This window comes from Ceratocystis lukuohia, assembly GCF_044167205.1.
Source record: "Ceratocystis lukuohia strain C4212 chromosome Unknown Supercontig2_pilon, whole genome shotgun sequence".
Lineage (NCBI taxonomy): Eukaryota > Fungi > Ascomycota > Sordariomycetes > Microascales > Ceratocystidaceae > Ceratocystis > Ceratocystis lukuohia.
The window spans coordinates 821,427-843,295 of record NW_027263521.1 but is presented as its reverse complement, the minus strand read 5'-3'; the positions used below and the strand labels follow the sequence as shown (position 1 = coordinate 843,295).

The 21,869-nt window shown below is 48.2% G+C and overlaps 6 protein-coding genes across 6 annotated transcripts; 3 read left to right on the top strand and 3 right to left on the bottom strand.

Moving 5' to 3' along the window:
- Positions 1–446: 446 nt before the first annotated feature.
- Positions 447–5,021, bottom strand: HOO65_020221 (Inner centromere protein-related protein pic1; the record flags this gene model as incomplete). Its single annotated transcript, XM_071006281.1, has 3 exons — positions 447–4,559; positions 4,630–4,759; positions 4,849–5,021. 3 exons carry the CDS (start codon positions 5,019–5,021, stop codon positions 447–449), a joined length of 4,416 nt encoding a protein of 1,471 aa, XP_070860859.1.
- Positions 5,022–6,124: 1,103 nt separating this feature from the next.
- Positions 6,125–9,702, top strand: HOO65_020220 (Structural maintenance of chromosomes protein 2; the record flags this gene model as incomplete). The annotated part of the gene is made up of 3 exons (XM_071006341.1): positions 6,125–6,154; positions 6,246–9,334; positions 9,438–9,702. The coding sequence occupies 3 exons, from the start codon at positions 6,125–6,127 to the stop codon at positions 9,700–9,702; spliced, it is 3,384 nt and encodes a 1,127-aa protein (XP_070860858.1).
- Positions 9,703–10,232: 530 nt separating this feature from the next.
- On the bottom strand, positions 10,233–11,327 carry HOO65_020219 (uncharacterized protein; the record flags this gene model as incomplete). The annotated part of the gene is made up of 1 exon (XM_071000016.1): positions 10,233–11,327. One exon carries the CDS (start codon positions 11,325–11,327, stop codon positions 10,233–10,235), a length of 1,095 nt encoding a protein of 364 aa, XP_070860857.1.
- Positions 11,328–14,331: 3,004 nt separating this feature from the next.
- On the top strand, positions 14,332–17,036 carry HOO65_020218 (C6 finger domain-containing protein; the record flags this gene model as incomplete). The annotated part of the gene is made up of 7 exons (XM_071006449.1): positions 14,332–14,775; positions 14,977–15,004; positions 15,084–15,579; positions 15,622–15,684; positions 16,019–16,288; positions 16,409–16,747; positions 16,820–17,036. The coding sequence occupies 7 exons, from the start codon at positions 14,332–14,334 to the stop codon at positions 17,034–17,036; spliced, it is 1,857 nt and encodes a 618-aa protein (XP_070860856.1).
- A 288-nt stretch (positions 17,037–17,324) lies between these two features.
- Positions 17,325–19,375, bottom strand: HOO65_020217 (MOB-like protein phocein; the record flags this gene model as incomplete). Its single annotated transcript, XM_071006568.1, has 2 exons — positions 17,325–19,058; positions 19,169–19,375. The coding sequence occupies 2 exons, from the start codon at positions 19,373–19,375 to the stop codon at positions 17,325–17,327; spliced, it is 1,941 nt and encodes a 646-aa protein (XP_070860855.1).
- A 699-nt stretch (positions 19,376–20,074) lies between these two features.
- Positions 20,075–21,844, top strand: HOO65_020216 (COBW domain-containing protein 1; the record flags this gene model as incomplete). Its single annotated transcript, XM_071006646.1, has 7 exons — positions 20,075–20,183; positions 20,293–20,328; positions 20,385–20,396; positions 20,461–20,557; positions 20,654–21,155; positions 21,241–21,489; positions 21,758–21,844. The coding sequence occupies 7 exons, from the start codon at positions 20,075–20,077 to the stop codon at positions 21,842–21,844; spliced, it is 1,092 nt and encodes a 363-aa protein (XP_070860854.1).
- Between the last annotated feature and the right edge of the window lie 25 nt (positions 21,845–21,869).

Below are 21,869 nucleotides of genomic sequence, written 5' to 3'. Positions count from 1 at the left end.
CTAAAATTTCAGGATTTCGCTTACATGTTTTGTACCTTTTCTTTTCCCTATTGTCGCATTTGTTGATTTCTGTTTACTTTTTTTATTATGTTCTTTTGGCTTGTACCATCCCCAGGAGTCTTGTGTTCTTCCTTTTATATTATTATTCATTGTATTATGTCTGTAGTTTAAAATACACTGCTAGAAAAAGACTTCATCAGCTACTATGCCAGTTTTTCGTTGCTCATGTCTCCTTTTGTACGAATGCATCAATTGTTAGATATTTGTATTTGTTTTGTATCAAAAAAAGAAGACGCCCGAATATAAGCAAGATATGAAAAAGAACAAAAACGCCTACGTAATGTGTATGAATAGTATGTTATGATGCTGACGTCATTAAACCGAAAACAAGAGACAACCTAGGAAGAAAACCTTTGTCAAAGTCATCCACAATGGAGTCCCCCTCTCTAGGTAAGGTCTCGACTAAGATCATATGACCATCCACCATCCCTGCGGATACGATCACGAGCTGCCATGTCTTTGCGGATATCCTCTTCTGTAAGTCTATCCGCACCTGTCCAATTAGCACTCGACGTACGGGCGCGGAACTTATTCCAGCGGTCCTTGTTCTTGCTAAACACTTCTTCCATGTTTAATGGAGCAGGTGGTCCAAATATCAGCGAGGGGTCCATGGTCTCCTGCCGGATCAATGCACGACGCAAGTCAGGCGAGTCAGCCCATGGAGCTACCGCCATATTGCGCGCATTCTCCTCGTCGTCATCTTCATCCTCATCCTCGTCCGTTTCAATCTCAGGTAACTCGATGTTTTCGCCGTTCTGGAAACGCGGGGAGGGACGAGAGGCTGATTTTGCTACGGACTTGGCGTTGGAGGGCAGGGCCGTGCGGCCAGGTGTTTTAAACACGTTTGTGGGTCCATTAGGTGCTCCGTTATTGTTGGGCGCAAAGGGGATCGCCCCCTTGGAGAATTGCGACATATCGTGGGCGCCGGGCTTTGTCGTGTTGCTCTTGAACAAGTCGCGAGCAGGACCCGGGGCTGCCTGGGCTCCCTGGCCATAAGAAGAGGCAGCTGCCGAGCCATATACAGACTTGGTAGAAGGAAGATCACGCTTGAAAGCCGACGATGGTCTAACAGGAGGGCCCTTCATGACTGGCTGCACATCAAATTCGTCCTCGTCAAAGTCCTCTCCTGTACGTCGGCGCTTGCTGTCTTTAGCCTGGTAGGAGGGACCATTGCGGCTTGAGTAGGTGTTCTTCTCTTCTTCGAGCTGTCGCTTAGCAGAAGCCAAGGTCACCTTCATTGACGATTTGGGTCGTGCAATTTCGGTGGGTGGGGCTGTAGCAACACGTGAGGCAGGGCGACTAGACTGCTGGGGTTGAGAATACTCAGGAGGGCCATTGGGATGGTTGCGGACAGCAGGTGGCGGAGCACGGGTCTGCTTCGCCCTTTCTAAAGCCGCCTGTCTCTGTGCCTTTTTCTTAGCTTCTAGAGCCTTGCGCTCTTCTTCACGTTGCTGTTCAAGACGCCGAGCTTCGTCCTGTTGGGCAATGCGTCTGCGCTCGAGCTCAGCCTTTGACTCTTTTCGGCGTTGCTCTTCCTGCTCCCTCTTCTTTACAGTCATATCGACAGTGCGGGAACGCGTAGTGCTGGCTGATGACGCAACAGAGCTCTTAAGGCTTTGCGTAGAGTCCTTCTCTTTGAGAGAGCCCTGGCTACTCTTCAAACTAACCTGTGGTCGTGGTATAGAAGGCGCATCAAGAGTATCTTGCAGAGTGGCTGAGAGCACAGCCGTTGACGGATGATAAAGCGATGTCGGCTTCACCACTATGTGTTTCGGAGGCTCAGGGCGCATCTTGCCAGCCATAGGCTTTGTTGGTCTCTTGATCTCCTTTGTACGAACGCTGTGGCTAGTAGGAGGACGAGCAGTCGAAGCTGTAGAGCGAACCGGGGTTTGCGCAACATCAACTTCATCATCAGTTTGATGTTGTAGCGGGGGCTGGCGAGGGCGCATAAGCTTTCTAGGGCTTGGGAGGGCAGAGCGAGACTTGGGACGTTCTGATTCGCCATTGGAGGCAGTGGTAGGCCGGGGTGGGAGTGGCCGTTCCTGGCGAGTGAGTTTCTCCTTTTCACGCTCACGTTCAAGCTGACGTTCATGTTCTCTTTCGAGTTCAAGCTCGCGTTCCCGTTCAAGCTCGCGTTCCCGTTCAAGATCGCGTTCCCGTTCAAGCTCGCGTTCCCGCTCAAGCTCACGTTCCTGCTCAAGCTCACGCTCACGCTCAAGTTCCAGTTGGCGTTCCCGCTCAAGTTCCAGCTCTCGCTGTCTTTCTAGCTCTTGCTCGCGTCTTTCGGCTTCCAGCACCCTTTCCCTCTCTCTCTCCTTTTCCTTCTCCCTCTCTCGTTCTCGTGCCCTTTCCTTTTCTCTCTCCTTCTCCTTCTCTCGCTGCCTCTCTCTTTCACGTTCTCGCTCTCGCTCTCGCTCTCGCTCTCGCTCTCGCTCCTGCTCACGTCTACGCTCTCTCTCCCGTTCTTTCTCTCTCTCTTGCTCCTGGCTGTGCAGTCTAGCCTTTTCACGTTCTTGTTCCCGCACACGCTCGAGCTTATTCATCTGTTCAGCCATAAGCTTGACATCGCGTTGCTGCTGCTTCTCCAGACGCTCACGCTCTGCAGAGGCCCGCGTTCTACGTATGGGCCTAGGGCTGCTAATTGCGTGCGTCTCGTTGGCTCGGGAAGAAATATCGGGGTAGAGGCCCTCGGAAGATGTTGAAGGAGGAATGGCATCGATTGAATCTGTTGATTGTAGATTGTTTACCATGACACGTGAAGGCGACATGAGGGACTTGCCTTCAGCGCTAGCGACAGCGCTGCTTGCCAGGAGACCCTTAGATCCCTTAAGAATGGAGGAAAGCTTGTTCTTAACTTGCTTCAAGGGACTTTCACGCAAAGACCTAGCTGGCGATTTGAGCGGTGAGCCAGATGCCGTAGTATCCTGAAAGCTTGAAAGCGATGATCCAGAAACTGAAGCCGTCTTGTTGTGGCCCTGGGCCTTGATTTGAGACAAGGCAGGGTTGGTCTCTGGCATCATTGAGACAGATGCAGATTTTGTATGAGCAGGTGTAGCGCTCATAGATCGGTCGGGCATACCAGAGCAAATCGGCGATCCAAAAGGACTATCAATATGGCCTGACTTCGCCACTAAGAAGTCATCGGCCACAGATTTCATTTCAGTAGAGGCGGCAGGAGGGCTAAAGGTAGTGTTTTCGGTAGGAGGGTTCTCAGCCCAGTCATCGTCGTCAGCCTCAGCTCCAGGAAAGGCCCCAGGAGTTGTGCTAACCGGAGAAGGCCCAGTCTTTCGTTGGGGCGAGACAGGTGTCGTAGTAGGTTTAGTTAAAATCGGCTGTGATGCTGGTTGCTGCTGAGAATGAGCAGTGGCAAGGCCATGAATAGATTTTGAAGGCCGGGCAGCCTTGGGTTGCGACTCGACCAGCCTATTGATTTGATCCTGCAGACGCTGCGTGTACGTCAAATTATGAGATGGGGGATCATTTGATGACCCCCTGTCTTGACTTTCGCCATCAACATTCATAGCGTCTTGGTCGTCTTCATCTTCTTCACGATAGAATGTACCACCAAGGCTCTTTCCGGGAGTCGTGCGAGGATAGTAGCTGTTGCGAAGCGTATCCAAATTGCTTGTTCTTGAAACACGAGCGCCGGTTGATTTATGAGCCAAAGGTTCGCGAGCGGGTAGAGAAGCAAAGTTAAGACTACTCTTTCGCATGATTGGTCGAGCAGGACTAGGTGAGGGCGAGCGTGCATTTGCGTCATCGTCGTCCTCTTCATCATCTTGGTCTTCTTCGCCGTCCTTCCCTTGTGACATGTGCACATCACCATCTTCATCATGAGAGGTTGTCATAGCAGCAGTATGTTGTTGATTTGCAATAAACCCAGCATGTACAGAAAAAGTCTTAGTCGGAGAAGATTTTACCGGTGATAGTCTAGTGGACAATGTCATAGCAGCAGGCGACCTACTAGGCGACATTAGCACAGGTGCCGGGTTGCGAACGGTCGGTGAAGCAGCACGTCTAAACGGCGAGTCACTTCTTGCAAGTCTAGGCGAAACTGCGCTTGGAGATGGCTGAGGGCTATTTGCGCGTTCGATGAGTTCCCTGACAGTTGAAACAGGTCTTTCAGTAGATGGATACGGGTCTTTTTGGCATCTAGAGATTGGACTCCCCATAGGTCGCTGTATTTCCGAGGCTTTTAGAGGACGCAAACTTGGGGAATCTGGGATGTTCTGCTCGTTGTGTTTTTGTTGCGCGGGGACGTCTGGGTAGCTGGCATTGTTGTCAAGGGCAGGAGGCCTGGCTTTCGACATAGGAACACCAACAGCAGGAGACATTGCCGGCCGTGTAGGACTAGGGGAGACGGCTCTCTCGTCGAGCGAGGAATCAGGATCAGGATTTCCCATATCGACGGGTGGTGACTGAGTGCGATGGCTGAGTTGTTGGGTAAAGCGATTTGGAGCACTAGTCGGAGTGGTGGATGTGAATATATCGGAAAGTGGCTGTGGAAAGCATAAGTCAGTCAGTCATCATTAGTTTTTTACCTTCAATTCTGTAGATCGCAGGACTTACCAGTCGGTTTTCAGCACCAGGCGCAACCGCAGCTGTATTATCTAAAGTAGGGGCGGGATTTTGCCTTCGGATAGTGCGTGGAGTCTTGCCGAGCATCTTGCCAGGAGTCTTGAAGATTCCGGCGACATTTCTAGAGAAAGTTTGTTAGTATGGGTCATCCAATCATGAACGAAGTCTTTGGGCGTGGCAAAGGAAAGCCATTCATATACAGCAGCATACATCTCATTTTCATCGAAGATTCCAGCCATGTGCTCATTAAGCCAGTCGAAATCATTGCGCGCTGAGAAAGAAAACTCTTCAACCTCCTGATCAGCCATCTTCACGGCTGAGTTACGCTCTTCAACCAACCATTTGGCCGAGCCGAGAGGTAGACGCGCACCTCGCATAGCCATGGTGGCGATGAGAGTTTTGTGATTCTATAATGATGGATTTTGATTTCTGGTCGCAGCAAGGTTTGCAACTATACTCGACTTCCCGGTACGTGTAGTTGGTAGGTTCCAAGTGAAGAACAAAACGAAAAAGGGCGAAGCGAAACAACGATATTTGTGTTGTCGTTAGTTGGAGACGAAGGATGTAAATAAACAAAAACCGCGAGTAAACAAAGGCAAACGTCGCAGTGAAGAGAAGTCGCGGCTATGATGCAAGGAGTGCAAAAATAATTACACCAAAACAAGAAAATGATACATGGAAAAAGGCCTTGCAGTACTCTTCAGCCTCGCGATGCTCAAGAAAAGAAAGAGTATTAACATGTGTTGTCAATTTGTGTTTATTAGTAGAAACCCTGTTAGGAAGCAACCACATTTGTTTTGATTTCCCTCCTGAATAGGCATGGGCAGCCACACTTCTTTGTCGCGGCCATCTCGTGTACTAATTGGCCGACGCCACACTTCCAGCATCCTTTGACATTATGTGGCGTCGATAACTTGGCCAATAACAGCACGTCTAGCTTTGTTGTCTTGACCCCCACTAAACCCTATCGGGACATTTGTTTACTCTGTGCTTTGACGGCAAACCTGGCTTTGTCTTTGCCATGATTGAATCTCTAGCCCCTCAATCGATAACCTAGCATCGCTTGCATTTTATGATCGTTTTTTTTTCTATTGCGATGCACCATTTTGCTTCCCTCTGAAATATTTTTCAATACCACAGACATCTCACTTGCCCACTATGAGAGTGATTGAGATAATAATAGACGTGAGGCTCTTTCCTCCCCTTATCCTAGAATTCGCCTGAACTCTCTCTGACTTGTGATGTCTATTTTCTGCTTTTTGTGCTACAGGGCTTCAAGTCATATGCGGTGAGAACCGTCATTTCTGGATGGTACAGCTATCCCCCTTCCATATCCTTCACCTCGTTGTCTGCCCCTCCACCACCAACATTCAAACTAATTGCCTCCGGATTTAGGGATGAGAGTTTCAACTCCATTACTGGACTCAACGGTTCTGGGAAGTCTAACATTCTCGACTCCATCTGCTTCGTTCTCGGTATCACCAACATGAGCACTGTCCGGGCTCAAAACCTTCAGGTACTGTTAACCCGCTCCACCTCATGTGCCTTTTCTTGCCTTGCCTTCTCTTTCTGCCTCTATTTCTTCTCATTACTTACCAGGCGCATAGGATCTCATTTACAAACGTGGCCAAGCGGGTGTCACCAAAGCCTCCGTCACAATTGTTTTCGACAACAGAGATAAAGCCAAGTCGCCTATCGGTTTCGAAGAATATGCCACTATTAGCGTCACCCGTCAGATTGTTCTTGGCGGGACATCTAAATACTTGATTAACGGTCACCGTGCCCAACAGCAGACTGTGCAAAACCTCTTCCAGTCCGTTGGTCTCAACATTAACAACCCCAACTTTCTTATTATGCAGGGTCGCATCACCAAGGTGCTCAATATGAAGGCTGTTGAAATTCTCGCGATGATAGAAGAAGCTGCTGGCACGCGTATGTTTGAAGATCGCCGAGACAAGGCTCTTAAAACCATGGCCAAAAAGGACCTCAAACTGCAAGAAATCACAGAGCTTTTACGAGACGAAATCGAACCAAAGCTGGAAAAGCTGCGAACAGAAAAGCGAGCCTTCCTTGACTTCCAACAAACACAAAACGACCTTGAACGCTTGACTCGGTTGGTTGTAGCCCACGACTACGTACGTCTGCAAGAGAAGCTACAACAGTCTGGTGCGGACCTTGATGACAAAAAGCAACGACTCAAGGACCTTCAAGAATCTGCCATCCGATTAAAGAGCGAACTTTCCCATCTCGAGGAAGATGTCACACGCGTGCGATCCCAACGAGACAAGGAAATGAAGAAGGGCGGCAAAGCTGCAGCTTTGGAAGACACTGTCAAAAAGCACTCCAACGAACTTGTCCGTTTATCTACCGTCATAGACTTGAAAAAGTCTAGTCAAACCGAAGAGCTTGAGAAGAAGTCGACTGTACAAAAGACCGTTTTGGAACTTGAAGCTTCGCTACAGGAGAAGACTAAGCTATATGAACATGCGAAGGCTAAGTATGACAATGCCAAGGAAGAGCTCGAGAAGCAGGACCGCGATGTTGAGTCGAAGGAGGAACTGCTTCAAACTCTGCAAACTGGAGTGGCATCGAAGGACGGCCAAGAAAGCGGCTACCAAGGCCAACTCCAAGACGCCCGAAACCGAGCCACTACTGCAGCTACTGAGCAAGAACAAGCCAAGATTAAGATTGCCCATTTAGAGAAACGGATACAAGAGGAAGAGCCTAGAGCTCAAAAAGCTAAAGAACAAAACGCCACCTTGTTACGAGATCTAGAAATCATGAAGGCCAAGGCCCAAGACCTCGAGACCAAAATGGCCGAAATGGGCATCGAGCCTGGCCAGGAGGAAGAGCTCTTCAAACAAGAGGCAACTCTAGAACAAGCTATTCGAGACCTGCGCCAAGAGTCAGATGCCCTCAAACGTAAAGTCGCCAACATCGACTTTAATTATGCTGACCCTGTCCCCAACTTTGACCGCTCAAAGGTCAAGGGTCTCGTTGCCCAACTCTTTACACTCGATAAAGGACACCTTAATGCTGGTACCGCTCTCGAGATTTGTGCTGGTGGTCGTTTGTATAATGTGGTTGTCGACACTGAAGTAACGGGTACACAGCTCCTCAAGGGCGGTAAACTGCGCAAGCGTGTGACAATCATCCCTCTCAACAAGATTGCCGCCTTTAAGGCATCCGCTCAAGCAATTGCAACAGCGCAAAAGCTAGCTCCTGGAAAGGTTGATCTAGCTCTCACGCTTGTTGGCTATGACGATGAGGTCTCAGCTGCCATGGAATATGTCTTTGGAAACACACTCATTTGCGCCGATGCGGATACTGCTAAGAGAGTTACCTTTGATCCCAACGTCCGCATGCGCAGCATTACACTCGAGGGCGATTCTTATGACCCCTCAGGCACTCTATCTGGAGGAAGCTCTCCCAACTCTAGCGGTGTCTTGCTGACTCTGCAGAAACTCAACAATATCACGCGGAATCTACAGCAAACCGAGGCGACACTCAAGGCCCTTCAGATCAAGATTTCTACAGAAAAGTCTAAGCTTGACAAAGCTCGCCAGATCAAGCAGAAACTCGACCTGCGATCCCATGCCATCAAACTTGCCGAAGACCAGATCGGCGGCAACTCCTCTTCCTCCATTATCCATGAAGTCGAGACCATGAAGCAGACTGTTACTCAACTTTTTGCTGATATTTCCAATGCCGTGAAGCGTCACGCTGAGGCTAGTGCCGACGTCAAGCGAATCGAAAAGGATATGAAAGATTTTGACAATAATAAAGATGCCAAGCTGATCGAGCTTCAAAAGTCGCTTGATAAGCTGAGGGTATCTTTCACTAAGAACACCGCAACCGTCAAGACCCTTCAGAAAGAACTCCAAAGTGCCCAACTCGATTCGGAACAGGCTGGCGCCGACTTGTCGGCTGCACGTGAGCAACTTCATGAGGTCGATCTGGCCATCAAGGCACAACAAGAGGAGATTGAAGGCCTGACTAAGCAACAAGCATCAGTGCAAGAAGAGTACACTTCGATTCAAGCAAGTCTTGATGATGAAAGAGCGAAACTACATGTCTTCAATGATGAGCTCAAGGCGCTAGAAGAAGCCACGCGGTCCAAGACCGCACGGATTACAGAAGAGTCCCTGGAGATGCAAACCCTCGGTCATGAGACAGAAAAGTTCCATAAGGAGCAGCAGGACGCACGACTCGCTGTCACACATATGGAAGAACAGCACGAATGGATCTCGGATGAAATGAACCTCTTTGGTCGGCAGGGGACGCCTTACGATTACAAAAGCCAAAATATCCGCGAGTGCCGATCGACGCTAAGCAATCTAACGGAGCGGTTCCAGGGCATGAAGAAGAAAATTAACCCCAAGGTCATGAATATGATTGACAGTGTAGAGCGCAAGGAAGCATCGCTCAAACAGATGATGAAGACGGTATTACGTGACAAGCGTAAAATCGAAGAGACGATTGTCTCGCTGGACGAGTACAAGACTAAAACGCTACAAAAGACATGGAAGAAAGTCAATGCCGACTTTGGCCAAATCTTTTCCGAACTGCTCCCTGGTGGTAGTTTTGCAAAACTGGATCCTCCCGAGGGCAAATCTATTAGTGATGGTCTTGAAGTCAAAGTGTGTCTGGGTAAAGTGTGGAAGCAAAGTCTGACAGAGCTAAGCGGAGGTCAGCGGTAAGTCAACTCACAAGTACAACTTGATCTACTCCAACTTAACCACAGCCACGGAAACAATCCACATTACCATCAGATTAGCTAATTGTTCTACTTCTCGCAGATCTCTTGTCGCTCTTTCTCTCATCATGGCTCTTCTGCAGTTTAAGCCTGCGCCCATGTATATTCTCGACGAGGTTGATGCTGCGTTGGATTTATCTCATACGCAAAACATTGGTCGGCTGATTAAGACGCGCTTCAAAGGCTCGCAATTTGTGGTGGTCTCACTTAAGGACGGCATGTTCCAGAATGCCAATCGCATTTTCCGCACGCGCTTCAGCGAGGGCACCAGTGTGGTGCAGGCCTTAACACCGGCGGACCTAAAGTGAAGTTAGTCTCCAAATTTTTGCGTTGTTCTTTATCACCTTCTTTTCTCTTGTGTTTACAGGGTAGGTTGTCTCTTCTTTCGTGCTTTGTTTCTGGATTTTGGGATTGGAACGGGGGAAATATATCGGGGATACCAAGCCGGATAGATCTGGCATTGATCTTTCTTCTATGTTTTGTGTCTGGTTGCATTTATACCATAATTTCCTTTTCGGTAAATATTCACACGTTGTCAGGGAGGTACTGTCATTATCCTCGTGCGAAGTGTAATATTGTATGCGTTGCAGCTCCCGTCACACTAAGTTACATATTTATGTTTCATTTTGGCCTAACCTCACCATTCACTTGGTCGCAGGAAAGAAGCGCTATAAAGGCTCCTACCCAACCACAATACCCATCCCAACTTCAAGCCACGAGTCTGTGGACCGCCCTGGCTCTTCGCTAGGCTGCGGCACAATCTGCAGCGCTCCGTCCGAGTACCTCGATACGTCATACGACCAGTCGGAGCTAAACATAGCGTCCCCCTGTTCAAAGATTATCTTTGAGATGTCCTGGCCGGACCCTGGAAGTGTTTGGGAGACTGTATAATGGCCCCGTTAGCTTTCGTGTGCCTCATGCGAGACATGGATTTCAAGTCAGGCTTACCTGTGATGTTGGGCCGGCGAATTACCCAGTCCTTGGAATCCTCGTCGAGCTTTTCGGGCAGCATGCATAGCGAACGGATTTCGCGTGTGCCGTTTTCCCCGTCTAGACAACGGTCTATCCGGGCTAGGCCAAGCTTCCCCTTAACGCCTAGGAACATGGCTATCTCCTCTGGGAGCTCACGGCCCATATTCAACAGCTTCACAACTCTTTCTCCCATGTTAACTTCCTCGTATTGGTAGCCAACACTCTGGATTTCTCTCTGGGTAGGGAATTCCACCGGTAGAATAGCTTCTTTGTCAGGTTGTCCTCTAAAGCCCTTGGTAATCTTGGCCAATAAAAGTGCTAAAAGGCCCTGCCAGCCGCGGTCTACCCAAGGAAACGAAAGAATAATAAAAGCCTCGTTGGGCGCCTTGTCTAGAGAGCCGCGAGTCTTGATTATATCTGGTACCCAGATTTCAACAGACAGCCTGCCCAGATTTGGACACTCCTTGGGCAATAGCAGGTCCCACGTTTTGGTGTTAGGTGCTTGCTTAATAAAAGCATAGATAGCATCGTACTGCATGCCACGACGCACTATTTTAGACTTGGCTATCTCAATTCCGTGGCATGGAATGACGGGGTACACACACAGCCTGGCAACCTTGGAGCCGGTAGCAAGTGGTGTAGAGGAAAAAACTGGTGCAGATGTAGAATTGGGACCAGAAATATGTGATAAGGATCTCGTGGGTGCGTTACCAGCACGCGAGGTTCGAGTGGTCAAAAGAGTGTGCGTTTGCACCAAGGCTTCGCTATACTTGAGTGGCAGCGGCGGCAGAATAACAGCCAACGGCAAGAGAAAGCAGCAAAATGTTAACAAAAGAATTACATACGATGAAGGCTCGATTTGAGCGAGAGTATCCCAAGTATACGCAGAAAAGTCAATGTTCCGTTGAAGGTACCGGTCAATGCGAAAGGCATCGACCCAGTTGGCAACAGTGGCTACCATTGTGATTCCAGGTGGTAGACTCGGCCTGTTGTGTGAGCGTTGTTGGTTGTACAGAGTCTAGACTAAACAGCTACAAGGCTTTGATTAAAAGAGGCATGCGAAATAATATAGGGAATAATAGTATCTGGACTCCGGGCCGCAGACACAATTGGACTAGTTGGTGAATTGATGGAACTGGCTATGTGGTTGACAGCGCAAGAATAAAAAGAATCAGTTGTTGGCAAAAGCAAGAATAATACGACTCGAAGCAAAGCAGCTCCAGATTGAGAAGCTCCGCGTTGACTTGAAACTTTTACTCGGTGCTGCAGCCTTGTCATGTGGGCTTTGTCAGCGTCTATTGTTTCATGATAGCTCAGACGTGGAATCGAAATCATCGTGCGTGACAAATAGACAGACTTGCTTTGACTTCTTATCATGGGAAAATCCCAAGAACAGGGACAAGGAGCTTTTGGTGGCTTCAGAACCCTAACGTGAAGGTTGTTCTAGACTGCTCGACCAGGTATAATGTTGTATCAGGGGAGCAGGGATAAGCTTTCCCAGGTCGAAATGCCTGTCCTCCCGAAGAATCAAACAGGGAAAAGGGAAGAGGAGAGAGGAGTGAAAGAAAATAGCACCGTGGTGAGTCCTTCCAAGTTCGAGGGTCCCGCTGACGATATCGGGACACCTTTTCTTTTTTTCTTTTTTTTTTTTTTTTTTTTTCTTCCTCTTAGTTTTTACAGGGGAGAGATATCACACCCAGTTAGATGCTTGATTTCTTCAAGCCCTAACTCCCATGCCCACAAAACACTCTGAAGATTATACAAGCATCTCGCACAAAGCAAGCAAAGGAAAGAAGGGGCAAGAGGGCAAGGACTTGGCTGATATGGAAGGAGCTAGTCGGTCAGTTTGTGGGAATTTGTATCTACCACTGCCCTTTCCTTTGTTGGATGTTTCTTCCTTCCTTCCTTCTGAGTTGCGACTTGGGTGGAGTGGCCTGAACTTTCTCCCTTCATCAACATGAGAAGAAATGGCTTGCTGCAGGGTTAATCAGTATTCCTTCAGAAGGCTTTAGAGTTGACACCTTGAACGGGTCGAAGTTTTTCTCTGCGGATTGGATGGAATTGGATTTGCCAAGTTTTGTCCCTCAACAAGTTTTTGCTTTTAGCTTATTTTACAAACAAGAAGAACAAGCAAGGATAGGCCATGGCCACTAACTACCCAGCACTCAGCTATGCGCCGGGCAAATTAAGCAAAGAAGCAGCATTAGTAGTTGCTCCTTGGTGGTACGATGATTGCCCCTCGTATTGTGAGCTAGGATGGAGTCTAAAGAGCGGGAAGAGCGGGAAGAGACAAAAAAGACAAAAAGGGCCCTAGCTAGATACCACTGTACATAGCGGGGTTTTTGTTACTTCGGGGCCCTATTCCCTCAATGTTCGCTTTATTAGAATATCTTTTCTCTCTACGCTTCTGATGGTTCAGCTTGTATTTGGTATTTGGCTGCACGTAAGCTGTCCTAATTTTGTAGATGTAACCTTCAACCACGCTGCTCAGAAAGGTAAGGCGGCATTGAGATACATGCAATTAATGGTACTTGTCATATGCTGGTCCCTCACCCTCTTTGAAGACTAGGAGACGTCTGGTCTGGCCTTGCTGTGGCTGGCCCCGGCTTATTCACATATACTTATAGCAGATAGGGCGGCATTTCAGAAGAGACAAAATCTAGCTGAGTCAAGTCGAGTCCAGACTCGACGTGAGGTAATTGGCTGGCTCAATGTGAAAAGGGGTGTTGGTGACTAAAACGTCACAAACTTCAGCAGCAAGGCCGGCAAGCCAAAGCCAAAGCCAAAGCCAAAGCCAAAGCCAAAGCTCAGGTCAATGGGAGTTTAGAATACCCCAGTAACTACCTCTTTGCTAATGGAAATCTGTTTACAGCTTCTGCTAATTTATCGATAGTTTATCGAGGCACTTATTTCTTGTTCTCTCTTGACAAATCTTTGCATTTCAACCTTTTTATTTCCGCTTGTCTCTGCCCCTTATTTCTCCTGCTTCTTGTGGGCAATAGGTACTGTTACTATTGTGATACTATACAAGTGGTACTTCTGTCTCTCTGTGCACTTATGGACCTTGACTGGGTTGGGGGCAGGCTTCTGATCTTGGCAGCAGCTCTGACCCTTAAACCTGTTATCTACCCTGCAAGAAAAGTCCCGTGTGGTTCAGTGAAGAAGATGGAATGGGGCTTGTGACTGACTATACTTGTATTATTTTCACATCATAAGCTAACTTATCTTTGTCGTCTTGTGGCCTGGGGCTTCTTTTATAGCCTCTTTTTGCCCATTTTTATCGCCCTTCCTTCCCCTTAACTTATTTTTAATCGGCCTGCCTTCACGACACTCATATTATTTCATTTCATCTAGTGGCCCCTTTGCCTCTGTCTAGGATCCCGACAAGTCCCCTACTCTTTCTCCTAGTGGCTATTTTGAGCCTGTGAGCTGATCCCACGTTGGCTTTGCTATATATACTGACTGCTACTACTCTTGGTCGCCTGCCGCCATGAGCCACCACATCTGCACATGCACATCACTTCATCCATAAAGAACCGCAACACGCCACACGACACGCCCCAGCGGCCCATTTGATATTGACTGTCCCGCTTTACATGGTGCTAATCTAAGCCTTCAACGGCGCTGTCAATCTACCTGCCAGCATCTGCTTCGCCGTCTTGTCTTGTCCTGTCATAGGGATGTCTTGTCTTTGAATCTGGGCACCTTGACATCGACTAGCGCCAAGCAAAAAAAAAAAAAAAGCCGGAAGACCACCATGCTTTGATTTTTGTCAACTTGCCCATTTGTTTCTTGAAAGATTACACTACTCATACCCAAAACTACTGATCCTTTGGTCCTGACTGATTGATGGGCTATTAATTTGCCTGAGATCATCGCATCAAACCCGCCCACCCAACCAACACCTCCCCCGTCTTGACTCTTATTTCTACTCTTGGCCGCGCTATGCTGCTACGAGCGTCACAATGGAAGACAAATACCAGCATTTTTTAACGTTCATGTCCGGTGGCCAGGACGCGCCTCTGAACTTCTACAGCCCCGACTCCAATACCGATAATGATATCAATTTAAACTTTGATGCCGATGAAGCTCCTTCAACAAGACCGCCACTGGCACACTCATCAGGCTCTTCCCAACAAGCATCTTATGTTGCGCCCTCGACTGGCTCTGCTGCCACTGCTAGCCTTGTTAGTAGCGGTGATGGGGCCTCCGCTGCAGTGACCCCCATCTCTTCTTCTACTGCCTTTGCGCCTACGCCCGAGATCCACACACATTACAACGGCGGCGAAACCACTGTCTTTTCTGTTGTTGATGGCCAAAATTGGCGCAGACGCTCTTCGGGCACCGATCATGTAAAGCATCGCCGCACGCGCTCTGGTTGCTATACGTGCCGAACCCGCAGAGTAAAGGTATGTGCGTACATACCCCACGCATGTAGGCTGGAAGAACTAATGCCTGCCTCCACCATCGATTGAAGTTGCGCCATTCTTGCGGCCGGCGTAACTATCGGTGGTCCGTAGGCATGCCCTTAACATCTACATTGCTGAAATAAACCTGCAGAAAACTGCCCGTAATGCAGGGTCTAATACTAACATAAATTTCGTTGGTAGTGTGACGAGGGGCGCCCTATATGTGAACGTGAGTACATCCCATGTATCAACTAACAATGGAGAAAAGAACCACTGCGACTAACCGTTCTTTGGCTTCTTTCTTATAGGCTGTAGAAAGGGCAACCGAAGTTGCAAATACCCCGACCCTGACGACAAACCCCGCAAGGGCGCAAAGGCAGCCAAGCCAAAAGGCCGTGAGGAGTTTAGGCTGCCTCTGATAAAAGCCACTGAATATGCCCACTTCTTGCCCTCATATCATCCCTTAGCCTTTCAAAAGAAGGGCTACAGTGCTGACAAGGGAGTCACAAAACTCGAGACAATCCCGGACCTTGATGACCCAGAGGAATCTCTCATTACGGGTGCCCAACCGCCCGCACCATCCGTACAGCACGACCCCTCGGCGGATGTAGCTCAAAATAGGACAACTAACGCTGGCAGCAGTCCCAACTCGTCTGAAACCTCCAGAAAGTTTTCTGCGTCTGTCTCGCCAACCGACTCTACTGCTGCCAGTAGCGCAGCTGAGGCCGATGGGCCGCCTACCAGATCTTTAGTTTCCAAGACATACTCTCATCTCTCTTCTGACATGAAGGACTGCTTAGACTGGTATCACAAAAATATTTCCCATTACCACTATTGCATTCTCAGCGACTCTCACGAGTTTTTCTCTGTCACCCTGCCACGCCTGGCTTTGCTTGACGAGACTTTGCTGTATGCCTTGGTGGGGTTCTCCGCCTACCTGCGATCTTTGGCAAACCCAAATTCCAGTATCAAAGACTTTCTGGTATATTTCAACCGCAGCATCAGTACTTTAATTAGCCATCTTAAAGCACGAGAAGAAACTTCAATAGTCAGATTGATCTCCGTTTTACAACTTGCTACATTAGAGGTTTGTCATCTATTTTTTGCGTTTTGCCCACTAAAACCTTGACTCCTGCTAATATAAATACCAACCGCCCTTTTTATAGGAATATCTTGGTGACTGGATTAGCGTCATGGGCCATCAAATGGCCGCCAGGCATCACATCCTACTATTATATAACAGTGGAAACTTCATGGAAACACCCGTTGGCCGAATACTCCTAGCTTGGTATTCGCGGTTTGATTGCTGCGTTGGAATCATGGGCCGTTTTGAAACCGCTTTGCCAAATGACTGGTTTATCAACTTTGCAGAAGTAATGGCTACACGGACTGCAGCAAGCCTCCCTGATACTCAGCTCTTCATTGAAGAAGGAGCTTCGAACTTGCGCCTATGCTCTCATGAAATCGCACAGTTAAACTACAACGCGACGAACAATCGTATTACGATGGAGGGGTATGGCGCTGAACACGCTCGCATATTAAGTATGATAACGAGTTCCTTTAATACCCTTGTCAGCCGATTCGACGACCCAGAGTACCTCATCGACTTCTCCCAAATTTAATACGACGTCAGCCCGTACCAAATTGTCGACCTGACTGACCCAAAGTTCAAGCTCTACAAGGGGCCGTTCTTTGCGTCTAATGTCCTCCGCGCTGAGTTTCACTCCATATTCATGATGCTCAACTTTCAACAAGCCATGCTAGATAAAAAGGGGTCTGCATATCTGGATTGCCAGCGTCATGCATATGCTATCTGCGCTATTTTTGAGGGCATTTATCGCTACCCTGATGCACCCAAGGGCGCGCTTCTGCCCGTGCAAGCATGTCTAGGCTTGGCTGCTCTTTTCTTTCCACAAGACTCGCGCCACCGCAGCTGGCTTCGAGAGATGTTTGCGCTCGTTGAGACAATAGGGTAAGAAAGACTGAACCTGTGGCCCTCCTCCAATGATTCCCCTTCCACTAACATCACACAATGTTCCTGTAGATATATCCAGTCTAAAAGTGCGCGAAAGGGTATGACAAAGTTTTTCAACGACGAGACTATTGCTCAGTGGTGGTACCCCGATGAACAGGGCTTCACCAAGATCCTCCGCAGTGTGAGATCCTATACGGACGAGCGGAACTTGCACGCGCAGAAATGGCAGGAGGAGCTGCGTGATATGAACCACATCTTCTCGAAGCTGACAATTGACGCGGAGTAAAGACGATCGCCAATGCGTATACATAAAGGCTAATAATATAAGACAGTATTTTGGGGGGTTTTCTTGTTCATATATGTCGAAGGATATCTATCTCTAGATGGATCCAGGAACTATGTATTATAAGTGTGTACGTAGACAAAGGTAAAAAGGATGGAATTAGAGGCTTTGTAGACAAGCAGTGACAGTGGTGATTAATTATTCCCGGATAAAGCCCCTGGTGAGTACCATAAAACGTTGTCACGGAAATACTGAGAAAGCCGGGGCGGAGAAAGTTACTTGGTTTGGTGCTTACGCCTCGCTCGTGGTAGCCTTATTGTCACCCTTGCCCTTGGCCTTGCTCTTTCTTCTCTTTTTTTTCTTGGTCTTCTCGTCTGGCTTGTCCTCGGCCTTGAGTCCAGCCGTATCCTCCTTTTCCTCAGACTTTTCTCCCTCCTCGTCAGTTTTCTCATCAGCCTTGTCCTCTCCCTCCGACTCCGTCTTGACCTCTGGTATTTCATCTGCGTGTTCCTGTTTACCTTCCTCTTCTTCATCTTTACGCATGGGTTCCTCCTTACTGACTGCATCGACATCGGATTCTTCGGATTCCTCGGACTCTTCAGTTAAAACATTTTCTGTTTCTGCGTGCTGAGATTCAGGCAACTCAGTTGTTTTAGAAGTGTTCTCATCCGTAGAACCGTTCGATTCGTCAGTAGCCATTGTCGTAGACGGATTTATAGGGGGCTCTGGCGTTGATGTCTTGGTCGAGGCCGGCGCAATCACAGTACCACCGGAAGCTGTGTGCATAGGTGGGGGAATGGCTGATGGTGGTGTTGTACCAGCAGGAGAGGCAGTGCGCAGCATCGCTTTGGGAGGTCTGGGAGAGGCCTTCTTTGGAAGTTTTGAAGGTGGGAGGTTAATTGATCCAGAGCCAGATCCGGGCCTAGGCGAGGAAGTTTTGGCGCGGGCAGGCGTAGAATCATTTGAGATGATGGTAATATCGTCGCTGAAAGGTTTTGAAGACTCTACGGGAACGGGCACCTGACTCGGCTTAGCTCGTGAGGGGGATTTCCGCCTGGCGAAATCTTTATCTTTGGCTCCAGCTCCCGCAGTGGGTGATGATAATTTAGAGGAATCTTCAGGTGAAGAAACAATCCCGGCATCATGGGCTACAGAAACATTGTCATCTATGTCCTCAGAATGTTGACTCGACGTGTTATCTTCCTCATGCTCAGGCACAGTGCCAACTACACTACCCACCGAGGCAGTTCCACTATGCGCGGTGTTGTTATCATGATTGCTGGCTCGTGAATTGGGCCTCTCGCTTTCTTCAGCAGGCGTAGGTGCGCTGGTGTTTTTCGACGTAGAAACCTGTTTTATGATAGTTATAGGCCCTGAGACCTTACGATCAGAGGTATGCTCAGCAGCAGGCGCTTGCTGAGAAACAAGACCCTCAGCCTCTGGTGGAAGTTCATATGCATCGCCGGGCAAAAGGTTATAAATATTACAGACGGTTTTGAAAAGAATGTAGAGACCGGAGGGATTTTCGACAGCCCAGAAGACATTGCGATGCAGGAACCAGGCATGAGCAAAGATGCGATGTAGGCGACGAAACACATTGATTAAGGTCTTCATGCCTGGAGTGGTCATATGCGACTCGCTCATTGTGATAAAGCGGCTAGGGAATAGCTTAGGATCAGTGATGACATTTGCGGCCCAGTCGAGAGTATGGCAGCAGTAGTCGATTGCGCAGCAGCTCTTGGGAGTCTCATGCACGGCACATAGGAACTGCCACTCTGATGCGCGCATTTCGGGGCAAGTGGCGGCACTGCATGGTGGTGTATCAAAGAGGAAGCCAACAATCAGGGTATTGCATTGAGAGATAAGAAAGCGGCAAAGTTCATAGAGCCACACGATACGATCAACGGACGGCGGCGGTTGAGCGAGGATGGCAGCGACGGAACGAGTAACGGGTTTTATCGAAGACTCTGTGTGATAATAGTGAAGAGCCGCTAGATGTTCCTGGAGCTGGAAGGGCGAATCAAGCTAGAGGAGAGGGGGGAGTAGCAGATTAGTAAGGGAATAGGGTAACGTGAGCGGAGAATATAGCTTGCGGCTGCGTGAGAGCAGTTGTTCTGCTGTTGCTTGCTACCCACCTCTGACAGATTGACCAATGGCGGGCCTGATGCCATGTCTTTAGACCGAGTTCCTGGATGCACGCGACGTTTTGAATTTATCCGATACAGCGCGGCTTCAGCCAACTGCTCATTATGGGCTCCATGATCAATCGGGATTCCGGCGGGAATCTCGGCGGGTGGTGGCGGGCTGGGCAACCTGGGCGAACTGGGTGCCATCGCCGACATTGTGGGATATTTGCAGTGATAAGAAATCAAACAGATTTTGCTCTTATTGGGGGGGGGGGATATATTGGTACGTTTATCGTGGGCGGGCAGACTTTGGGAGAAGTTGTGGTTGCTTATGTTGTTTGTGGTTGTGTGTCACAGCAGGACAGCTTGTACTATGTAGTCTGTATGTTGTGCAAAAAGATATCAAAGACGAGAACCGAAAAGATAGAGAGGCGTCTGAAAAAAAATTAATAGGTAGCAAGCAATGAGCTTTTAAGGGGAAAGGCCCAGTAGCAAAAAGTGAAGTGTGTCAATTCCAAGGTCGCCGCCTCTCAAAATCACACATAAAGTTCGTCAACTAGCAATTATAGATCCTGATTGGTAAGTCGCAACAAACAACAAAAACAACGGCAAGTGGATACGAAAAAGACAGCAGGGCGCCTAAGACAAGGGGTTGTGGGTTAAGAGTGAGTACATAACTAGGGTTTGGGCAGTGTGGGGCGAGTAGTTAGTAAGTGGCAAGTGACCTTGACATTACTGTCGCTTGAAAGCATCATCAAACAATTGCTAGTCCCACAGTTTGATGACCTTACTTGGGCTTGCTATAGCCCCAATGAAAAAACAACAAGTCCATGAACACCACTTCGCCTGAATCTAGAGTGAGGGCCTACCTGAAATTATTTCTGTTCTCTTCAGCATACGATTCGTGCAGATACAATGGACTTGGACGACGACACCCCGCCTGATCTAGTTGACATCTCTATCAACAATGATGTAGTTGATACTGAGAAAAAACAAGTCAAAGTACCTATAACTATTGTCACTGGTAGGATGCTGCCTTATTGAGATTTTGGTGTGCCAGGTACAATCATTAACTTATTAACTAGGGTATCTGGGCGCCGGAAAAACTACTTTGCTAAACTACATCTTAACAGAGCAGCATGGCAAGAAGATTGCCGTCATAATGAATGGTTTGTCTAATCCTTTACCAGCAAAAAAAAAACCTTGACTAATAATTATCGTGTAGAATTCGGCGACTGTAAGTGACAATGCTATATTATAGGGAAAGAAACTAAAGCATGCGGCTAATCCACTATACTCAGCCCTTGATATTGAAAAATCTCTTACGGTCAACAAGAATGGCGAGCAGGTCGAGGAATGGCTTGAAGTCGGAAACGGCTGCATTTGCTGCTCTGTAAAGTGAGTCCCACGAGATGAGTAGCTGGTTCACTCATTATAACCATCCTTGGTCGTTTGATTAGACTTGACTCTAACTCTTCTTATGTGTTTCATTAGGGACACTGGCGTCAATGCTATTGAGTCACTAATGGAAAAGAAAGGCGCATTTGACTATATTCTCCTCGAAACAACAGGTCTGGCTGACCCAGGGAATCTTGCACCGCTTTTCTGGGTGGATGATGGGTTAGGAAGCACCATCTATCTCGATGGCATTGTCACCCTAGTTGATGCTAAAAATGTTCTTAAGAGTCTTGACGATCCTGCCGGGCAAATCGAAACACACGAGCAAGAAAAACATGGCCACAGCTCATTAATGACTACCGCTCACGTGCAGCTGTCCCATGCTGATGTCATTGTCATCAACAAATCGGATCTTGTGACGGAGCAAGAGTTGGGCATGGTCAAGCAGCGGATATCATCAATCAACTCATTGGCTAAAATCTGCGTGACAGAAAAGGGCGCCGTTCCACAGCTCGAAGGCGTGATCCTAGATCTGCATGCCTATGATAATGTCAGTAATATCGACAACATAATTCAGGGCCATACCCATATCGATCTGGTACGTGTATTCCTTCTGCCTCTAACAAATATGGGGGCTTGTGAACAAAGTATTCCTTGTTCATGCACATCTGACTTTGAAGTAGACAATTTCAACGCTATCAATCCCTCTCCCTGTCATGGGGCCAAATGGTGTGAATTCCGTGGACGCATGGCTCCGATCAGTGCTCTGGGAGCAGAAAATACCGGGTGGCCATGCTGATCCAAGCTTTGAAGTGCACAGATTGAAGGGTCGCCTGGTTCTGGAAAACCGAGAGGTCAAATTGATTCAAGGTGTGCGTGAGATTTTCGAAATTATTGACACTGAGGAGGTAGTGGATAATGTATCTACAGCGGTAGGCAAGCTGGTGATTATTGGCCGGAGCTTGTCACGAGAGGTGTTGGAGGATAGTTTGAAGGGGGCGCTTCTGAATACTAATTGACAGGGAAATGAGATGAATAGAAATATAAGAAAATAGAATAAGGAAGACTTGCATAAAACATGTAAATCACAATCTAATTAGGCTAAGCTTGGCCAAGCCCAGCTTCTGTTCAATCTTGTGATAATTGGCCGGATTCAGAGTGACGTCGTTTAGTGTGGGTCCCCTACTAAAACTACCACAGCCTCGTGCAATGCTAAAAATTGCTGGCCAATTAGCAGCGTTGGCCAATGAGAAGGCTAGAAACAGCGCCTTCAAAGGACCACCATAGCAAAGACGGCGGGAGGGCCTCTCGC